A 23074-nucleotide genomic window follows, 5' to 3' on the forward strand; every position below is an offset into this window, starting at 1 on the left:
CAGGTGGGCCATGAACAACCAGAGGAAAAACAAAACCATTAAAATATGTTAAGAAAAAAAAAATTGCTGAAAACTTGCTAAAACCTATTATAGCAGCTGCCAAGCTTCCGAAGTGGGTCATGCCAGAAAAAGCTTGAAAACCAGCGACTTACTTAATTAGCACAGAAATCCCCATTTTTGACCTGATGGTGCTAAAAAGGATCCCACAGAGGAGACGACACACCGAGTTTCTTCGAAGTCGCTATATTTAATGATCAATTACATTGTTATTAATTTACAACTTCTGTCTTTTACAAAACAAAGGTACACCCATTATACAGTATACAAATGTACCACAACATGTTTGAGGAATGTCATCTTGTAGAAGCCCCTGGTGCGTTTTTAAAAGTTTATTTTTGTCACACAGTATTTACAGCTCTCAGAGCTAAAAGCACCGGGACATGGCAGGACAGACACGAGTCTCTTTTCATGGAGTTCCCAGCAGCTACGGGCTGAGAAAGGGACTGCACGTTCAATAAAGTTCAAAGCTGCTGGTTTACTTTTCATTTTAAAAGGCCAAAGGCCCCAACCTTCATTTGTTTGTTATATGTACAACATAAAAGAGATATTAAGAGAATACTCAAATACGATAAGGTAGCAACAACAACAACAATATCTCCTGGACCACAGTAAATGCAAAATTACTGAGGTTGCAAGTTTGACCAGGTCTGGGCCATAATACATCAACAATGTTGACTAATACAGGAAGTCCAAGAGGTCATGGGATACAAAAAGGATGTTAATCCAACTCTGTGATGTCAGCAGTGTCATGTTAAGTCAGCTGATCAGTGGATAAGCGATATTGAGTTAACGGTCATTGTAGTGGCTTTTGGGGAAGTGAGAGCTCAAGTAAACATCCACTGCCAGCCGTCTGTCAATCATTACAGATTCTGTTAGAGTTATGCAACAACACATTAGTGCTCAAATACTGTATCACAACAGGTCAAGAGTGTAATAACTGTTTTGGCTGGTCGAGCACCTTGAGAGGTTTCACAGTGGGAACCCAGAGATGAAATCACTGCTGAAGCAACAAAATCCTGCAAGAACCAGTCATGGTCTTGCCCGTCTTTTAAAAATAACTGGGAGAGATGAGTGTCTCTAATAAAAACATTAAGGCAGCAACAGCATCTCTCATGAGGGAAAAGTGATATAATCATAATTCTTTTTAAAAAGTCGGTGGAAAGAAAATAGAACAGCCAGATTCTGTAGCCAGGCAGAGATATAGACAGAACAAATTACTCATCCACAACAGATCAACAGTGAGCATCATGTGAGTAATTAGTAAAGCAAAGTGCAAAGTAGCAGCAGTTATAGAGAAGTATTGCTAAGTGCAGAAACTGCTTGCATATTTATCTTATTCCATATAAGACATTACACACTCCAAATACCCGCACAACCAACACACTATACACACGTCTATATTTCATAAGGCACATTAGCATGCTGGAAGCATCCTGGAAGTGAAGCAGAAAAAGACTTGGAACAGAATGGAGATTCTTTGAGTAAGAAGGGAAAGGATAAGGATCTGTATGAAAAATAAAACTTTGCATGCTGGTGATGACAATGGATGGACAGCAAAACCAAAAAGTTAAAAACACATGCACTGGGTAAAATGGGCTCCATGCCAGCCCAATCCAGTCCACACCTGTGCAAAAATATATGACACTTTCTCCTCGTGCTTCACTGACCAAACAAGAACACGTTTAAGACGAAAACGGGAAGTATTGACATTGATGCAAAAGGGGAAGTCCTGGTTTGACTTCACTCCTCAGTCAGTAGCTTTGGCAGTGAGGGGCTCAGTTTCTGAGGGGTCATCCTGAGGAAACACCACATAACACACCTTCTGGCCCTTGTACGTGAGTTTTTCTGCAATACAAAAGACATCATGAGCAGTCAGACTCAGATGGAATTACTGCTGACATAAATAGTTAATATGTTCTGTACGCTGGAAAAAACCAACTCACCAACTAATCTATAGAGCCATTTGGGTTTCTCCTTCCACTGCACACCCACAAAGTATACAGGGACTCCAGTCAACATGATAACCATACCCAGGCCACAAACCACTGGTTCAGAGTACAGGCTGAAGCCCAGCAGCACAGCCCAGAAGATCAGGTAGCTGATCGGGATCAACAGGTTCACCTACACAGAACAAAAACACATTTGTACAAAAACCCTTGCCACTGTAAATATGTTGATTTATCTGCAATGAACATAATTATCTTTTTCCTTACCTTTTTTTTCTTTTTACATTTGTAAACCCATACTGTCTCTACATGTAGCATCCAAATATATAAACATGTACATATATTTGTCTGGGATATTATCAAAAACTAATTTTTGACATTTAATTTAATGCTTTAATGTATTGCAATGTAATACTTATTTGTTTGTTTTTACTTTTTATTTTAATTTTCAGCTTTTATTTGACAATAAAAGTAAAAACAGAGAGCGATTGGAGGGAATGGCATACAGGAGAATGAACGTAAACAGAAAACAGGAAATAGTGGATGTTATTTGTGCACTAACTAATGTCATGTAACTGCCATTTGTGACACCAGGGGGCGCCAAAACAATATGCATGCTAACTCATTGTTAAATGGCAAAATCTAGTGGTACACAAATCAGACTGCTGGGAGCTCTCAGTTTCCTATGCTAAATGCACAGATTACTGTGACACATTCATTGCAGACTACTTTATATACTACTATATGAAAATTAGCGTGTATGTCTACATCACCAGTCTATACATTACACTGTCTTCTTTGTTTTAAATGCATTAAAATTGACACATTGTTCAGAGCCTTTGAATAAAAGTTTTTAAAAATTATTGATTTGATGTAATGGGAAGCTTAATTTTATAATTGATTTGCCTTTGTTTAAAAAAAAAATCTAATTATTATAATTTAATTCAAAATTAAATACTTTTATTTGAATCTGTCAGCTTTTTAAGCTTATTTCAAATTTCTATTTTTTTCTTTCTGCCTTACATAATTTTAATATTTTCATTTTTTAAATTCCTCACTATAATCTGCTTTTATTGTGGTTAAGTTATACCTCCAGATAAAACAAGTGCCATACCTTTATAGGTCTAGCCAGGTTGGGCCTTTTCTTGCGGAGGTAGAGAAGGCCGGCAATGGTTACCCCATAGGACAAATAGTTGATAAAGGACACATAGTTGATCAGGTTGTGTGTCTCCCCAATACACAGGATGACAACTGTGGCAAAGCACTGTAGGACAGAACAGGTTCAAACAAGAGAAAATTAAAGCACTGAATCTCTGTTTTGAAGCTACACAGCTGGATAAACCTGTTAGTGTGAAACGTACACAGAGCAGCAGGGCAGGAATTGGTGTGCAGTTTTTTAGGTGGATCATTGCCAGCAGATAAGGAAGGTGACCCTCTCTGGCGCCAGAGAAACACAATCTACCGAGAGACATATTTACACATGTTATACACGTTATTTTGTGGAAACAGCGGGCATCAGTAAAAATAAGTAAAAATTAGGGTTTGGTGTGTTGTACAATGCAAGACAAAGCGTTTGTGCTGTACCTGGAGGAGGTAAACAAATATCCATTAATTCCTCCAAAGGTGGACAAAGCTACAGAGATTGGCATCACCCAGGAAAACATTCCCAGCAGTTTCTCCCCAAATGTCTGAAAAAACACAAAACGTGATTGTCCAGATGACCGACATGTTGACTAAATTAATTATTTATTAATTCATCAGTCCCCTCGATTACTGCACTAATTGATTGATTCACTGAAAGATTAAATAGCCTTTTTAACAGCCTGCCTGCATACCACTATGGTTATATATGCATGTAGGTACGATGTAGGTACGAGATATAATTTTTTACAGTATATTTTCAATGTTTTTCAGGCGTGAACTCAAGATCGAGAAATAACAGTCTCGATCCTTGGTATGTCATTGAAATCCAATGACTTGTAATAACAACCGATGAAAAAACAACAACTTTCAGTTGCTCCCTCTCTACAAGGGGCTCCACAACAGGTGGCTCCACATGTTTGATTTGGCAGACGTTTATGCTGGATGCAATTCCTGATGCAATCCCAAAGGGGTTAATGTCTCAGGCTGGAATCAAACCAGCAACCTGCTACTTGCCAAACTAAAATAACCATTAATGATGCAAAATAAAACTGCGTGCGTAAGCAGTGACTGAAGTGACCGCTGCTCGACATGTGACAGGATTGCAAATACACAACTGGAGCCTGGAATGTCTGTTGACTTTAGCAGTATATGAGCTGAAACAGGTTTGAATATACAGCCTGAATTCCAAAAATGAGGCCACTGTGTGCACTGTAAACAAAAGTAGTTTTATGATTTGCAAATCTAATAAAACAACATTTTCACAGTAGAACATAGAAAACGACTCAAATGTTCAAACTGAGAAAATGTCCCATTTTAAGAAAAATACTGGCTCATTTTTAGTTTGTTGGGAGCCACCCGTCCTAAAACCCGTTGCTATGTTTTCTATGTGCTGCTTTGAATAAAATATGGATTCATGGGTTCAGTTATTCCATTCTGTTTTACATTTTCCACAGTGTCTCAGCTTTTTCAGAACTGGGTTTGTAAAATATCCAGTCATGGCGCCGGAGAGCTGCTCACCACTGCCACAGCATTAGAGCTGAGGAGCTCCTCTGGGGTCATGGAGGAGAAGTAGGCAATGTTGGTCATAGTGTAGACAAGGGTCACCAGTGGGATGGAAATGTAGATGGCACGGGGCAGGTTCCTGATGACAGGAAAAATATTAATGATATGGGGCAGAACTTAAGAAAAACTTGTGGTGTGTCTGCTAGCTTTGCTTATGCATATCGTACTTGCGCGGCTCTACGACCTCCTCTGTGACGTAGTTGAGGAAATTCCAGCCGCTGTAGGCAAAGGAGGCCTGGAGGAAGGCCAGCGCTATCTGTCCCACTGAGGGGTCCTGACTGAATTCAAAGGCCGCACTGGGCTGCAGGGCATCGTAATGACCTGGATGAAAGATGAGAAATATAGAACGAGCAAATAAAAACCGTAAAATAATTGTTGGTTCATCACTAATCATTTTAATGCAATAAAACCAGAGAGCAGATGAAACATGTCCAAAGCACAGAAATTACTGTTACCAATTACTGAAAAACATTTTTTATGCATGTGTGCACATGTCTGTGTGTTTACCTCTACAAATTTGGACAAGTCCTACTATTATAATGAGAACTAGCGCGAGAAGTTTTCCTATAGTGAAAATGTCCTGGATCCTTGTCGCCCAACGCACACTGGAGCAGTTCACCCAGGTCAGGAATACTGCACATATACACACAAACACACACAGCAGAAAAATCATTAAAGTTTTACGTAAAAAAAGTTAAAGGTTTATTCACAGGTATTTGTGTATTTCATGCAAAGCATCACGTCAACAACACATTTAAATTTGCAAATTACTCTCTCTCAATCCCTACTTTCTATTTCCTGCTTGTGTAAACTGCACATGTGTGGCCCTGCTCTCCTCTAGGCTGCTGACCTTGACATTATCACTAAGTTTTGAGGGTATTTTTGTGAAAGCCAACATAGTATCGAATGGCCCAATTCCAAGAGAGCCAAATCAGCCAAGCACAAATGTCTCTCAGTTGCGCTTACAAGCAAAAGAAAGAAAACGGAGACCTACAAATACGTCAAACAATACTGTTATTGTTCCTCTAAACTCCTAGGCTACTCAGGGACTAGGTATTTTCTGTCTTCTTTTTTGTGCTGTTCTGAAAGCACTTCAAATGCTCTACTGCGGGTGCAGATCAGATGCACGAGCTACACCTGCACAGTGTGCTCATTCTTTTACTCTGGCATCCTTGTCTTCCAGGCTCTTTCCTTCATTCTTCCAAATACTCTTTAGATTTGTTTTGCTCTCCGAATTCAATCCCACCTCTCCTTACATACTTAACACTACTGGCTCAACAAATTCATTATCTTCCAAATGACAAAGATCCTTGTTTGATTAAATCCCTATTTTCTTAGTTACTTCTTGTGTTGTCTCTAATTTCATGTCACACTCTTTGAGCCAGGCTATAACATGCTTATGACTTCCAAACATTTCTGATACTTTAAAGTCGTTTGCCCAGAGCTATGCACAACATAAATAATAGTGACATCCAAATAAATCACATAAAAATATTAGTGATGGGTTTATTGGGTGGAAATCAGTGATAACTTTACAAGCAGGATGAGAGTTGTCAGGCAGGAAAAGCTTCCCAGCCAGGGTATGTCCACTTTTTTGTCAACTCCAGTTATCTTCACAGCGTCTCTATAGTCCACTTATCTGTTGCTTGTGTTTCACATGCCCTCAGAATTGCAGGTGTCTTAAAATGAGAACATGGAGATTAGGAAACAGTTGAGCCCTCGGGGTGTATTAAAGGAAGATAATCTAGTTATTCATTCATTTCATTCTTTTTTTTTTTGGGACCTATTCTTTTTTTGGGTTATATTTCACCTTCTCTCTTCTGACACTTCTTTCCTTCTCTCTTTTACCCACTAACACCCACTCTAGTGACCTAGCAGTGACCATGTCATCCATCACTAGGGCTAGAGTTTTCCTCCCACCACAGAAATCTGAACAAGCTGCTTCCGCTGGCAGAGGCACAGACGTATATACACACACGTGTGAATTTTTGGCAAGAGGTTTTGGAGGCACCGGGCAGAGCTTTCTCTCCCCTACAACACTGCTGTGTTTTATAGTCAATTACCCTTGGAGTGTTACATGAATTTCCGTTTCTGTGTTCCTGCATGAACCCCCACTACGACCTCCCCCAACTTTCCTCTATTCTAACCCTGACAGGAAGGAGGTGCCAGTGGCTTTGAATGTGACAGTGCAGGTAAATCTGTGTCCTGCTGTCACTGCTTCTATTGAAGGCTGCCTCAGCTCTAGAATACTAACTAATTACCACTTTAAGTCTTAATGGATTCTGACCCCAACTCACTGCAGATTTATCAGCAGGCTTTAACCTCAGGAACGCCTCCTCCTGGTCCAGGATCTGGACTCAGGAGTCACCACACTGGCAAAAACTCCCCAGTCCTGTCTATACATCACAAAATATCTGATAACAAAATCTTCAACGAGGAGACCTATGAGATCTAAAAAAGGATGCTGAAAGTTACAGATAGAGAGGAAAGAATGTAATTACATATGTTATATGGAGGAGATTAAATGGGCTTTGAGGAAAAATTCTAAATGAATAATGAATAGGGGTAAAACAATTCTGAAACCAAGAACAAAATGACTATGCAAGCATCCACAATACCGTACCCCAATTCTTGTGCCATGGTACACTTGTGGAACTGTTGGCTTAATAGTTTTTCTAGCTATAAAACATTTGTGATTTTGTTTTCAGCTGGAGAATTAGCAACATAATAAAATTAAATCCAAAATTCCTCTAAGGCCATTACAGAGCTCTGTGTAAACATGACATTCTTCTTGGCGTTTGATGCCTACCATACACTGGAAGAATCATGTCATTTGTCCAACGTGTGACAGTTTTTCCATCCCCTACAACGATAGTGACATTTTGTTCTTCTGAGCCACTCTGGTTTGTTCTGTCTTTAGGGCAGCCGCTAGTCTGATGATTCACCATGAGCCCTCAATCGAATTTTAAATGAGTTTTGTGCAGCATTCAATAAAACATCCAGTGTGTTCAAGGGTTCAGAGGAAGCCTGAACTAAACTCGCTCAGCCACACTAAAATAGAATTTGTGCATGACATTTTTATTCTGAGCTAACATACTTGTGTGCTTTCTTAATTTGTGTCTACGTTATGCTCATAGTTGTTCTGACTCTATGGGGGGCTCCATTTTCCAAATAATGAGAAAGAATTAATACACAGTTGATACACGAACGTTTAGAGCAGTAGTTCAGATTGTAGTACACATAGTAAAATAAATAGAAATGGTATTTCCACTTTTACTGAAAACAATTTTACAGTCTTCTTTTTTGAAATAAATTGAAGTCAATGATCTGAACCAGTGATGGAGACATAACGTGAAACTTCTCCCTACTGTACCAACACAATAATGGACTAACACAGACTTCTTGCTGGAATGTATTCTCTTGGCCTTTGAAATAAAAACATCACATTTATAGTGACTGTTTTGTGGGATTGAGTATAAAATTAATGATGATGGCTCCATAAGACAAGTTACAGTGTTTTACAATTTAAAGAAATGTTTAAAGAATACGGGGCGATCGTGGCTCAAGAGTTGGGCGTTCGTCTTGTAATCGGAAGGTTGCCGGTTCGAGCCCCGGCTCTGACAGTCTCGGTCGTTGTGTCCTTGGGCAAGACACTTCACCCGTTGCCTACTGGTGATGGTCAGAGGGTCCGGTGGCGCCAGTGTCCGGCAGCCTCCCCTCTGTCAGTGCGCCCCAGGGCGGCTGTGGCTACACTGTAGCTTGCCATTACCAGTGTGCGAATGGGTGGATGATTGTGTATAGTGTAAAGCGCTTTGGGGTCCTTAGGATCAAGTAAAGCGCTATGCAAATACTGACCATAAAGAATATAAAACAGTGTTGACTGCTGGAAAATGAATTTTTCTTTCTTTTTAGTGAAACTGATCAGCAGATGACAAACTAAACTGCAGGATAAATGAGCGTGCATGGCTGTGCTGCTGTGGGCTGTCGAGTGTGCCTATTCTTAGAAGAACACAGCCAGCTTACAACTGGACCTGTCTGGTTTTCACCAACACACGCACGCCTGGGTCACCCTGTGACTCTAGAGCAGTATGCTCAGCAGGAGAGGAAGGAGGGGGGAAACATAACTAGGCTGACTCGCATTCATAAACCCTCAACTAAGAAAAGTTCAGTGAACTTAAGAGCACCCTCACGAAGACTCAGCACAGCAAGAAAATATAACACATTAATTCTGGTGCTGGAAAGTGATGAAATATTTACTTTATCCTTCACAGGTAACTTGAACTTTTTCTTTTCTTATCCCTTCCTATCGACTACCTGTGTTGCCAATTGCCTGATATGATGCTGCTCATTTACATGCACCTGTCTTTGGTTTTTAAGGTGGATGGAACTACAATGAAAGGGCTTCAACTGTACATAGATGATTCTTTTAGGGTTCAGAATAATATGTTTTCCATCTGTCATCAGACGTCTGACACTTTCTCTCCTCACAGACTGATTGAGTTTCATAAGATATGAAGCTTGCATAACTGCTGATCACAGACGGGTGACTACAATCTTTCTGTGACTTTAAGTCTCAAGTGTGATGCCATAGACCAGATTGGAGGACAGGGGTCGAACCAGCTAGCCAATAGAAACATCAAACATCTGACTCGAATGTCTGGCTGGCCAATGGGGACTTCCATCATTATTGATGTGAAAGGTATTCTGCGCTTTTCCTATTTCCATGGTGCCCTGTGACAGTAACAATGCACAATAGTGTAGACACACCCTCTCATTAGCAGCGTCCACAAAGACTGGCACCATTATGTATTCTGACACTGATACTGAGACACACGCACACACACACACACACACACACACACACACACACACACACACACACACACACACACACACACACACACAAACTCATACCACACTCTAGAATACAACACAAAAACCCACTCGCACAGTGTCCCTTGCCCAAAGTAGGCAGCAGTTGTAGGATTCTGTTGCCATAAATAGTAGAGGGTACTCAGCAAATGCTAAGCCTGACGTGCGCACACACCCACATACGAAGCCAACCATCCCACTCCCCGTCTATCCCGTTTCCCCTTCTCCATCCGGTTCTGACAGGACCAAACTGGCTGGTTTGTGGATCGGATACATGCAAGGTCTGCTTGGGCCACTGGCTATTTAAATACAGATACCCCAACTGATCAGATTAGAGGCTGGAGATAGAGCATAACATTTCTTGTGGAATTATCAAATGACAATGACAGCCCTGAGCACACTGAAATGTCACAGAATCACATTTCTTTAAGCCACCGCAGGAAATGGATTTGATTTGGTTTGATTAGTCTGGTTTACTTTGGTAAATGCACAAACTTGCCTAAGATGGAAGTACCTTTTTCCTTGTTATTATTTGTCTTCCAAACAGTCATTTATAGGAACATCGTATATAGGAGCAACAGTATTTTGGAAATATATGTACAAGTGCAAGTTAAAATAGATATTTTTCTTTAAGATCAGTTGCTTTTTATGTTGCTTTGGAAGCAGATGCTTGGTCTGATGTTTACCTCACTGGGAGTCACTCTGGCTCATTCAGTCAGATGACTTGCATGTTGAAGACAACAGCAGGTCTGAAGTGTGATACTGTGAACTAGTTTGTCATGATGACACAGGCATAGGCCACACACATGCAGTCACGCAGAAGAGCAACAAATCTGTCAACCACTCATCTGTTTATTCCATGCCACCTGAAAAATCTGGCCAGCAACCAATCAGCTTGCCACTATGGAAATGCTAAGGAAAGCATTTATCCATTATTAATCATTAATCATAAATGGACAGTCAAAATTCAGGCTTATCAGAGTTGAAGTAAACTCAGAAAATGTTGCGTTCCTGAGGTGGAATGTTAAGCACTCCCAGTTCCCATGGTGTATTGCAAGCTGTATGAATGTCAAAGCTATTTTGCTCTCAAAAACCTGAGGGCAACAACTGTATTCTTAAATACATAATTAGCAATTTTACAGCAAGTTGTGGCCTGCTGCTGTAGAACAAGATGACTGACTGTATTTCAGAAGCAAAACAGGAAAGAAATACTGCCATGGTCTTGCATTTGAAATGCTGACCTGAAGAATTCCTCTGTGGCAGAGTGTGTGACTTTATATTTAATAAAAAGCAAAGAATGTCTCCTTATCTTGTTCTTGAAAAAAAAAAGATCTTTTACTGCACTGGATGCTTCAGTTTGTTTGGAATCAAGAACCATGTGCTTAGCATTAGCAACAATGTTTACCCTGGCAGGACAGTTCTAAAAACTGTTCAGTGGAAAATCAAAGAGAGATAAGACGTAAAGGACAACACTAAACTAGAATAAACATTTACTTAAACTATCATGGAATAGATAAATAGAGTTTCTAAGGCTGCTGGTGACTCACAGACACAAATTGTTGCGAGAAGTTTGGTGGCGATGAACGGAGGAAAACAGTGCTGAAAGGCCGGCTGCAAGACGTAATTGGAGAAGGTGAGCGCAATGACGGCCAACGTGGTTGGGTACATGATGAGGACAGCGCTCCATAACAACAGGAATCTAAAGGATGAAGAGACAGAACGGGATTTCAATTTAGAATAAAGTTCAGTGTAATAACTTGAGACTAAGTGGAGAGGGGGGGGGGGCTGTCACTTGTGGGCAGTTATTTTGACAAGGAAGGGACTTTCACTGCTCTTATAACATTATTCCATATTCAATAAACTGTATAAAAAATAGACATAGCTGCCATGATGTCATATTGGTGATGCTTTTTAAACAACTTGAGCTGAGCATTTGCACCCAACTCACTGGTGAACAGCTGGTGATTGATTTGTTACCCAGTGATGGTACCCTGGATAATCCTCCTTGCTGACTGTAAAAAAAAACATTAAAAAAAGAACTTATTGTTTAATTATGACCTGAAACCAGAAACTAGACCCAGAAAGTGATCAGGAAACGGTTTACTCTGGCACAGAACAAGACAGTTGAAGACCATTAAGTCTTTCTGCAACCACAGAGGTTGCAAAAAGGTTGGTGGTTTCACTTTTCAGACCTGGATGTTAGGTCAGTCTTTTATACTGTCTTTGATTCCATCCCAGCTTTACAGTCACACCTATACTTAAACCTGTCAGCAAAACAACATCACTGTAGAAGTTGGGTCTTTACTTAACCTCCTACGACCTGGCTCCCACATATGTGGACATCACATTTTGGGTTGTCTAGACCACAACACTAAATTTTGCTCTAGCACATTAGCAGGAGCTTCAGCGTTCCATCTGTAGCTGCAGAGGATGTGCTCAGGCAAACACTCAGTGTTTGACACTCGTTTTTTGACAGCATTTAAAGCAGATTTTACAACCACTGTTGTAACTTAGAAAAAAAAGGATGTACTTGCATGCATAAAGCACTTACTAAATGCAAGCCATACTTGGTTATCATCAAGGAAGCATTGACCTGATGATTTTATTAAATTAAAAACGTCAGAGGACCAAAGCCATTAAGCACATACTTTGGACATGTAAGGCTTTGGGGGAGTTTTTTTCAAACTCAAGTAACTCCAGAATTTTACTATTGGTGCGTTGGAAGTTGAAAACATAATGAAAACTTTAATTCCACCTCCAGAGTGAGTGCTTTTTGTTGCTTGTTCCCTTCTTATTCTTTCTGTGTTGGTATTCAACTGTAATTCAAAAACTCCTACACTAGTTCTTACTTTCTGCTGTTTTTAACATTTTTGAGTCGTTTGCTGCTGCTCCTGTGTTTAATCCTTTGTGGTACTTGCTTCATTCATAGTTGCAAAATAACCGAACAGAGAAAGTCAGACTGAACTACTTTCACAGAAATGCTTCTGAAGGCTGGCACAGTATATAACAAGTTTGACCTTCTCAGACTTAGAATGCCGCTCTATGATCAGCTGACACACCACATGACCTCTGAAAGTCATAAGACGCTCACAGATGATTGGTTCAAAGCCAACACGCCCATTGGACTGTTGCAATATAATTCATATGAGGAAAAATAATTCAGGGGGAAAGACGCAACAAGCTGCTACTGCAGTTTAGGAACATCTGTATTTTAAAAAATGCATCTAGAAAAATGACAACGACAGTACTTACCCTACTAGGCCCCCAAAGATTTCTGTCACATATGAATAGTCACCTCCAGACTTTGGGATGGTGACACCCAATTCAGCGTAGCACATGGACCCAAGGGTGCAGATGCCCCCTCCACAAACCCACACGATGAGTGACAGTCCCACTGAACCTGCATGCTCCAACACTCCTTTAGGTGAGATGAAAATCCCAGAGCCAATGATGTTCCCTTAGGAGAAAATATTACAGTGATTATTTATACATAAATATTCATCAAAGACTTCTTTTTGTGTGTAACACAAGATTTGCTTTTATTGGTTTGTGCTCCCAAAGCTGTCACACTTCAATTTAAAACTCCAGACATTTAGAACAAATGGCATTTACCATTTATCTGTAGTTTGGTGATGATTTGGTCAGATGTTTATACATTCAGGTAAAAAGAAAAGTAACAGAATAAAGAACACAAAGTAGAATCAAAGCGATTCCAAAAGTCTTATTAAAACTTTGGCTTGAAGGTCACAATACTCTAACAGTAGCTCTCCAAGCTATTTTTGCTAAAGTTGGACAACACACATCTGTAGTTAAAGAGAAGGAGAAAGTGAAGAGGAAAGACTAGCACAGCCATGATGGGAAGTAAAGAAAAAACTCTTTTCTTTCTGCAGTAAGGCATGTGACTATTGCTTTCACTTAGTGATTAATGTAGCTATATATAGTAATGCTTTGACATATGACTGCATGGTATGCACAGCCTAATCTCAGTGATTTAAAGCTGCTGTTTGTACAGTGTTCTGCCACAGTGGCTACAGGCATTCTTCTATTTTTCAGCCATCCATTTTCTTAACTGTTGATCCAGTTCAGGGTTGTGTAGAGGATGGAGCCTATCCTGCACAACTCCCCGGAGGAAGCAGCACTCCTCAAAGGTAGTAGTGTCCTGCAGAAGAACAATGTACCCCACCACAATGCAGAAACTGTTTAGGGATGGCCCAAGGAACAGCCAGGCCTCTAATTTCAAGATCCCACTCAGATGAAAATCTGTAGGATGAACAAAATCTGATTCATGGATCCATGGAACCAAGTGGACCCAACAGATCTGATGCTAACATTTCAGTGTTAAACATCACTGAACATGCAAAAGGTGTTCTGTCTATGCCCTGATTGTTCAGATCTTTCAGCAGAACATGAGAGACCAACACAATATCGGTAGGATATTTTAATACTGGTGATAATACAGGTGAAACCATCCATAAAGCTGCAATTTCATTTATACAAATAACTAGTATATTTAATAAGATAATAAAGTATTTTAGTCCAGGCTCATTAAAATGTGACTCATTAAAAATCAGGCTCAGCTGACTCCCTAACAAGAACAAATAAAGGTTCTCTGACAGCTTGGTTGGCTCAGGCACATACTAATAAGCAAGTTCAGACTCAGTCTGACATTTACATGCCCTCACCCCTACCAAAAAAACGACAAAACAAAAGCTAGCACACATAACAAAGTAACCAAACAGCAGCTGTCACAGCAAAACATTGTTTGTACTGTCCTTCAAGTCTTTGTCCTCTTTGGAAAAGTGTGAGAAGAATTGAGTCCTCACAATAAAATATGACCCTGTCAACTGTAAATATTTTAGAAACTATTAAAACCCAGAGGCACACTATGGCCCCAAATGCTCCCTAATGATGCAGATCCAGCAATGAGATCTGAGGAACGCATTTTTCATTGTCTGATCTGATTGTGGAGGCCACTGTGAGATGCAGAGCTGTTACATAATGCAAGTGTTGTGTTTGTTATGTCATAAAGTTTGGCACTACAGCTGAAACTGTTAGTCACAGGCCTACTGACCCTCTCTGCATCATATCCCAGCACCATCTCTGAGAAATTTTCTCAAAATGACCTCACATTGCTCACCATTTTATACAAGCAAATACTCCAAATCTCCTGTGCAAAAGGGAAAATGAAGAATGTCTCATATTATGTGGGGGTTTTTTGTAATGCTGCATGTATAATACCTCCTAACGGAGGGGGACTTGTACTACTACGATAAAGCGGTGAGCGATGATGAAGCTGGTGGCATGAAAATAGTGATTAATGTCACGACTAATAGCAAGTGAGCAATTGCAGAAAAGTATATTCAGTGTGGTTAGAGATTAATAATACAGGACATTTGATAGTTGTGGAGTATTGTCTAACTGTAAGTGTAACCAGTGGTAATCAGTAGCTACCTGAAGGCTTCCCTGCTGACAGCTTCAGCAGTCTATATTACTAGAACAAGGCATATGAAATGCAATGTGAGTAGGCTGTATCTGGTGGGTAGTAGCATGACTCAAGTTGCCTGTGTGTACTGGCTGTACAGGCTTTCCTCCATCTGTGCTTGTGGCAAGAGTTCAGCATTATGCTAAGCTGATCTGAGCGTTTATTTTAATCTTAAAATATTAATGTAGAAGAAAAATGAGCAGTCAATCGTCATATTACCTGAAGAAATCCAACACCAGTTTCTTAAATGATTACAGACCTGCCACATTAACATGTAATTATGAAAATCTTTGTGTGTGTGCAGTATGTAAACGCCTTCCCAATGTGATCAGCTTAAACGCTTACCAGCAAACATCCAGGATAAGCAGGGCTGCAGAGTATGCACTGTGTCTCCATCTCTTTTCCAGCCCGGAGCACTTACAGGCTTACCACTTACAATGCATTATCTTTGTGGACCACATTTCTGTGTTTTTGATAGGTTATGACACAACACTTGTTGATCAGCACCAGTCTGTAAAGAGCCTGTGATCAAATTTCAGAGAGATGCAAAAGGCTCTCTCATTACTGATCGTGGTGGAAAGTGGAAGAGTGGTGACTCTAGATTTCCTTAGACCAAAAATCCCACACTCTCTGAAATGGGATGACAGGGATGACTGGTTATGTCTTCTTATTTGTGTGAGTGTCCTTGCCTTATATGAGCAACATGAATCCAGAAAGTGTTTCTCAGTACCAGGAGAAACTAGAGCTCTGGGAGAAAGAAGCTCTAGCGGTCAGTTCCATACCCAGGTTTGAACCCAGGACACTCTTACACCCCTCTGTGATGCAGTGGTGATCTGCTGTGCTCACCTGCTAGTTTATTTTGAACTTGGCAAAGGACTTTACTTCATGCCAAATGACCACTTGAGTTGTTGCCCACCCGATGCACCAATCACTAGGCAGGCAGCGGAGCTCTTTTTCTCACACACTCATTCAGCTGCACTGCCAGATACAGGAAGTCTTTCACACCAAATACATTAAATCTTTATAATACTTTAATATTACTTCAACTCTGATAACAAAATAATTTCACAAATATGGACTAAATAAAGCATTATACTGAAGGAAAAAAAGTGAGTCAAACGCAAAATTTGCAGAAATAACATTAACTGCAATTACATCTCATTTCTATCAGAGCACATTAGATGTGAGCATGGCTATGAAGATGAACTGTTGAACTGAAAATATTTTTAAAAGGCAAACTATTAACTGGTTCCTTTGTAGCCTCTTGACTGTCGCAGAATTCCACCTTTCACTGAACTGCAAAAACCATTTGTCCCAGTGATAAACATTTCCCTTTTTATTTGTTGGTTAGTAATTTTTTTCCACTCATTAAGACTAATTTTTATATTTACCACAACAAATGTACAAAAATGAGGAACTGTTATTGAAGCCACTGATTTCCACTGCCAAAACCCTACCCTGCAACATGTGGTTCTGAAATACAATAAAATATTTTCGTGACAGGATTCATTGCAGATTGAATTGAACACTAGAATAGTGTAGAAGTCTATAAAAAGAGTATATGTTAAATTTACCGACCATTTCCTTATGTACACTTACTGTAAGGGATATGTAAAATGCAACATCAGATTTTGGAGGAAACTACAAACAGCACTGGAACTTCCTGTATTTTGACAGTTATCCAATTTTTGCAGATGCACGTGTAAAGTAAAATTCATTGTCTGCAGTATAAGCGTATTTTATGATGTAACTGGTATGATAAGGTTACTGAAATTAACGATATTAATGCCTTGGTTTAGTCAGTAGACTATCCGAGGACAATGCTACAATGGTAACAGTAAACTCTCCCACTGAAGCACGTGGGAGATGTGCCGGTTCTGCGTGTCTGTCAAGTTCAGCTTTAGATCATCCAGCCACGTATGCACGCTCATATTCAGACCACTCAGACTGATGCAACAGTTTCCACACAAAGCTCAGAACCCTGCATTCATACATCAGAGCGTGCGTGCGTAACGGCGACTTTCCAGCTATTCATTCTTAGAGTCAGACAGTCACGAACCACGTCTAAAAGAAAAGTCACATCTTAGTCTTTATAGTGTCCGTACAGCAAATATAATACGTAGAATAAAAGAACGGACTAGAATAAAAGCTCATACGTACAGTGAGTGACTCACACTGTGTGTAATTATACTCTAACCTTGACAGAGAAAGAGTAACTGTACATCAGCCACGTTATAAGCTTTCCGTTCGGTCACGTTTCCTCGTCAGTTTTTTCCTTATCGCAGAATTCATCACTTCGAAACACTCTCCGTGAGTTGAGCACGTATAACAAAAGCTGTCACACACTCACCGATGATAATAGCGCAAGCGCTCAGAAGTCCAATTTCTTTTTTCAGGGTGACTCTGTCGCTATTGGAGGAGTCTTCATTCTTCTTTCTTTTCTTTTTGTCCTCCATCTCCTCCGCCTTGCAAATGGGCTTCCTGGTAGCCTCGGTCCGGTCCAGATGCTTCCGACTGAACCAAGCTCCGCTTTACGGGCTGCCCTTATAACATCCCACAGATGAAGCAGGAAATGCGCATGCGTACAATGCGATCCACCTCTCAAACCCCAACCTTGACTCAGGTAAGTGAGTGCTGGCGTAGGCAATAGGGAACCAGTCCACTTTAAATAAAATTGTTCGATGAATGTGTTTGTAGAATATTGTGGTTAGATTTGTGAATCTGGACAAGCACATACTTTACTTTTTTCTTTACATATATTTTGCTTCGAAGGGGTCAAATATTTTAGTTTCGCAATAGTTCTCCAGGCTTTCTGGAAGTCTTTAAAAAAACAAAACAAAAAGTTTTGTTGGACATTTTTTGACTAGTCTTGAGACTGAAGAAGTCGCTTGGATGAGTGAAAACGCTACGTCCAGATGAACAGAATCAACTTTTTGGGATTTCCCTACCTCGATGATTGAGCATGAATCAAAACAATGGTCCCCAAACATATGCAGTAAATGCAGTAAAAATCAACCTGGATAGAAAAGCATATAGTTGAGCACTATCTGTCATTAATGACATTCCTATATGCGATCATCTTGACAGAGAACTGAACAAAAGGCAGCCAACATCCAAGGAAGAGCTCTGGAATGTCCTTCAAGAAGCCCGGAGATCTATTCCTGAAGATTATTGAAAGAAATGACAAGAACACTTTCACAGGGAGCTCAGGCTCTATTGAAAAATAAAGGTGATCATATCAAACATGGACCTTTAAGCTCATTAATATTCCACAAACTATTTTTTCCCAATAAATTTGTTATTATATTATTGTTAGTATGTTTATTGAAATATATAAAGAAATGGTTTAGCACTTTTGTGCTAGACTGTACTCATGAGGTGAATACTTTAAATGAAAGCCTGTCCTACTTTGGTAAAAATAGTCCAGTGCAAGCAACCTTATTAGTCCCATCAGAGTCAATTAGGTGAAATCCCTTTCCCTACAGACTATTGTAATTTGATCCTCTGCTCATTCCCTTTGTGTATAGAAAGGTCACCACATATCACATCAGTCAGTAGGTATTGAACTTTAGAATATCCCTGATCAAACACTAGCTATTGAGATTAGATTATTTGACATTTTGCTTTCTTCATGCCCTGTGGTACAACGCTAACTTACACACGTGTTGTGTACTAAAATCAGCAATTAACATTAAAAAATGTAAAGACTTTTACTGGCAAAAGTCCAAACACAGAAAAAAAAATTAAGAAAGGGAACACAAAGCAGAAATCCAGAGCAAACAGAATGACAGGACACATGGAAGGCAACAAGAGGAGCTCACAATAGGCAAGAGGATATATGGAAAACAAGGCACAGGCACAATGGAGCAATAGACCACAAGTGAAAAACGATGAAGACAGAGTAGACAATCAAAAAGGAGGGAAGGCAGGCAGGGGAAACAAACAAGGAAGAAAGAAATGCATCAAATCACAGAAGATACACAATGAAAAGTAATTCCAAAAAAAGAAAAGAAAATTAAAAGGCAATGCTTGTGACAGCAGAAAAATCAAAACTCAGTAACGTCACGTCATCATCTGGGTCGTGGGGTTAAGAAATCCATCTTCAGTCAGACTGTGAATTTAGCATTGGTGTAAATCACATTTTTTGGTTAGGATTTCACCCAAATCATTTTTTAAGGTTAACTTGAAAGACCATACAAGGCTCATTCTAGTGGTTCACATCTGCAGAATTAGTGCTTACAGCTGTTATATGCAAAGGAAATAAAAGTCCTTACCCAAACAGATGTTTTTGGTGATTGGGTGACTGGATTCCTTCTTAGATCTTCCTCACTCTCTTCCTAATTACACTAAAAAGAAGACTTTCTACTCATGTGACCTCAAGCATTACTGATACCTGCTATAAATGTTATTAATGTACACATATGTACAAGAGCATCCAAATCCAGGGGATAGTGCATGTGCTATACTTACTTTAAGGCACTTTCTCATTCACCTGTTCACACTCACACACACACATACACACACACACACACACACACACACACACACACACACACACACACACTCCTGAATTTGTGACTGTCATGTACAGTGTGGCTTGCATTCAGACACAATTTGGGTTTTAGCGTTTTGCTCCACGACAATCGGGGCGAGTGATTAAGCAGCTCTGTCCCTTGAGTGTTTCCATCTGAGTTTCTATGTTTCACATTTCTAAGGACTCTTTACTTGTGTATTGTCCCCGGTTTGTATGTTTGGATCACACCAATAAAGTCATTAACTTGTAAAAACTTGATTTAATCTTTAAAATTAAATAAAATGTAATTTATTTGATACATTTTGTGTCATTGTCACTTTTAGATTATTGGAAACCCATTATTAGGTGACCTCTGATGTGTTGGCAAAGAACATGCCATATCATACTAAGTCTTGTTAAATGTTGAAGTATTATTATTGGCACTTAATATACTTTGATAAAAATGTATTAGTTTGACACGTTGCTTGGCTTGACTTTTCAGCAGCCAGTCTTTCAGCATATTTTATTGACTTGTTTATATGAGATTGTTTATTGCTGGTAATCAAAGATTCTTTTCTGGTGCAAGCTTGAATTTTCCTCCACCACAAAAACAAAGACCTTTGAGTTATTTTTACAAAGCAGGCAGCTGGAAACTAAGAGACATAAACAGACACATTATTGCTGTATTTTAGGAGTTCAAAACTTGCATAATTTGAGGATTTTTGTCATGTAATTGTGAGACATCAAGTGGAATCGTAAGATTCCCTTGCAAAATGCGACATTTTCAATTTGACTTCAGCAAATGATCTAAATGATATAACAGTGGGTTATTTCACAGTGTTCATTAGAGTGACAGCCTGGGGGAAGAAACTGTCTCTGTAGCGGCTGGTTTTTGTAAACACTGCTCTTTAGCGCTTGCTTGAAGGCTGCAGTTTGAACAGTTTATGTCTGGGATGTGAGGGATCTGTAGCGATGTTTTCTGCCTGTTTCCTAACCTTGAACCTGTACAGGTTCTGGATGAATACCAACAATGATCCTCTTTACAGACCTGATTGTCCATTGTCCGCTACAGTCTGGCCCTATCCTGTTTCATCCAGTTCCTCTGCACCTTTCCTCTGGTGTTTAACTACCTAGCAAACTTAACTACAGTTGGTCTTCTCTGCTGCCAGTGTGAGGTTTAGCCATTTAAGTAAAGACCTCTGTCCCTAACAGTTTTACAGCTTACGGTCAGAAGCAGGGTTTGTTGTAGATAAAAAATAAAAAACTAAATCTCCTACAAAGCAACTAGATGCTTGCTCGGTTCACTGGGTCTCAGTACATACATTTTGCCACCAAGGTGTGTATGCCAGGCTTTCTGAGGATGTCATCACACCATTTTAAGGGCGCTAACTGCACATGCAAGAGAATCCAAGTAGAAAAGAAAGTTGTATGATGAAAACAATACACCACAAGTGTCAACAGCAGCTCTTGTGCACATTTACAAGTGATTATATTCAGTGCCTTGAGATGCAAGAAAAATATGACTCAAGGAATAGTCCACCTCATGGTTCAGACTGAAATCACTCTCTTAGGTATTGGGTGGATTATTATCAGTTACTTTTCTGATCCTTTGTATTTCCATGGAGCCTAGCCAGCAGACTGAAGTCTTTACTTTACAGTTCTTCACTATTTTTTCTTTTTTACAATTCTAAAACATTATATTTAAGTAATGCAAATTCACAGCAGCGGTGGAAATGAGCTTCCTCCGAAGGGTGGCTGGCCTCTCCCTTAGAGATAGGGTGAGAAGCTCAGCCATCCGGGAGGGGCTCAGAGTAGAGCCGCTGCTCCTCCACATCAAAAGGAGCCAGCTGAGGTGGTTCGGGCATCTGACAAGGATGCCCTCCTGGGCGCCTCCTGGGTTAGGTGTTCTGGGCATGTCCCACCGGGAGGAGGCCCCGGGGCAGACCCAGGACACGGTGGAGAGATTATATCTCTCGGCTGGCCTGGGAACGCCTTGGTGTTCCCCCGGATAAGCTGGAGGAGGTGGCTGGGAGGTCTGGGCTTCTCTGCTTAGGTTGCTGCCCCTGCGACCCGGCCCCGGATAAAGCGGAAGAAGATGGATGGATGGATGGAAGTTCACAACAATAGTCATCTGATATGACTTTATATTGTGCAATATTAGAGAGGGATTTGGCAATCCTCTGTGAACAAGCACTTGATAAGAGTGGGTGGATAAACTCTTTTAACAGTAAGAGAGCGCAGGTAAACCTCAGGTCACGGAGGGGCACCCATCTACCATGACTGCTGGAAAGGACCACAAACTGCAGTAAAGAGTAGACAAGAGTCAGTGGTCGCATATACATGCAGGGGGGAGCAGTAGATGAATTATGGTTGGTGACAGCTAACACTTATCACTTGTAAGCATGTAGCTATTTCTGTATGTAAACATACACCAATAACTACATGCTTACATGCTCAACTTAAACAGTATATATACTAATATGATAAATGATACCAGCGAAGGATTTTAACACCTTCTTCACTGTTTTGGTCACTTACATTGGCTCTTGTCAACTCATTAAATTAAAGATGAATTAAACAAACTAATAGAAGATGTGTATCATCCATTAAGATCCCTGGTGTATGCAAAATAACTAATTATGTATGTGTGAGTGTTAAATCTATACTAATGTCTATAATATGCCTACCAGTCCACTGAAGGACACAGGTGAAAGAAATGGTAATGATGGCTGAACTAGGAGGCAGAGGAATACTCCGACCATATCTATGGGAGCAGTAACAGAGGTATGGATGTTACTATCCATCTACACCTCCAAGGAGTCACCAGGGTCATAAAAGGGTCAGGGTCTTAAAATTAAGCATATATCTAACTGTTTTTTGAGCAGGGAAAACCCGCGGCATTAATAATATTCTTAACTTTTTTATCTGAAGAAAGACATATTTACAAATAGATTTATGCTGTTGCATCAGGAATTGAAAAGTTTGATGCAAGAAATCAAACCTCTTTAGGCGTTTGAGTTTATTTGTTTTTAATGAAAGTATTGACAATGTTTCAGGTGGATTTACTGATCCAATAAATACACAGCTTACAATAGAGATTCGTACTACAGCCTAAAATAGAAATGGCTAAATAAGCACAAAAAAACCAAATACACATCACTTCTTCTACAGTTTAAGGAGTTAAGTCATTAAGCTGCGGCAGGCGAATGCTAACGAATTCAAAATTAATTTGGAGGCCGGCCTCCCTCTCCAAAAGGAGGGCCCAAACAAAGAGAGGAGATGCTTTGTTGGCTACAGGAAGGCAGGCAGAAACACTGGCTGCAGTGTGATGGCAGGAGGGGATGAGGAAGAGGAGATGGAGGGGAAAACAGCCAAAGTACTGCAGTGGCATAAGGGAGGAGCTGTGTTGCAAACAAATACATCACGGCATCCCAGTAGATGACATGCTCTACCGCCTGAGCTACAGCCACCCCATAATAAGACGATTAATGTACT

General features: G+C 40.1%; 1 protein-coding gene across 1 annotated transcript; it reads right to left on the bottom strand.

The window, feature by feature from the left end:
- Positions 1–227: 227 nt before the first annotated feature.
- On the bottom strand, positions 228–17599 carry slc7a10a (solute carrier family 7 member 10a). The gene is made up of 11 exons (XM_085437168.1): positions 17417–17599; positions 12837–13041; positions 11132–11283; positions 5220–5345; positions 4880–5033; positions 4668–4791; positions 3591–3694; positions 3368–3464; positions 3121–3270; positions 2004–2181; positions 228–1905 (listed from the first exon to the last, which is right to left on the bottom strand). Exons 1-11 carry the CDS (start codon positions 17520–17522, stop codon positions 1808–1810), a joined length of 1494 nt encoding a protein of 497 aa, XP_085293294.1. The 5' UTR covers positions 17523–17599; the 3' UTR covers positions 228–1807.
- Positions 17600–23074: the final 5475 nt, after the last annotated feature.

This window comes from Copadichromis virginalis, linkage group LG1, assembly GCF_057382275.1.
Source record: "Copadichromis virginalis isolate Kocher_CV1m ecotype Utaka linkage group LG1, C_Virginalis_male_GT1.1, whole genome shotgun sequence".
NCBI classification, from domain to species: Eukaryota; Metazoa; Chordata; class Actinopteri; order Cichliformes; family Cichlidae; genus Copadichromis; species Copadichromis virginalis.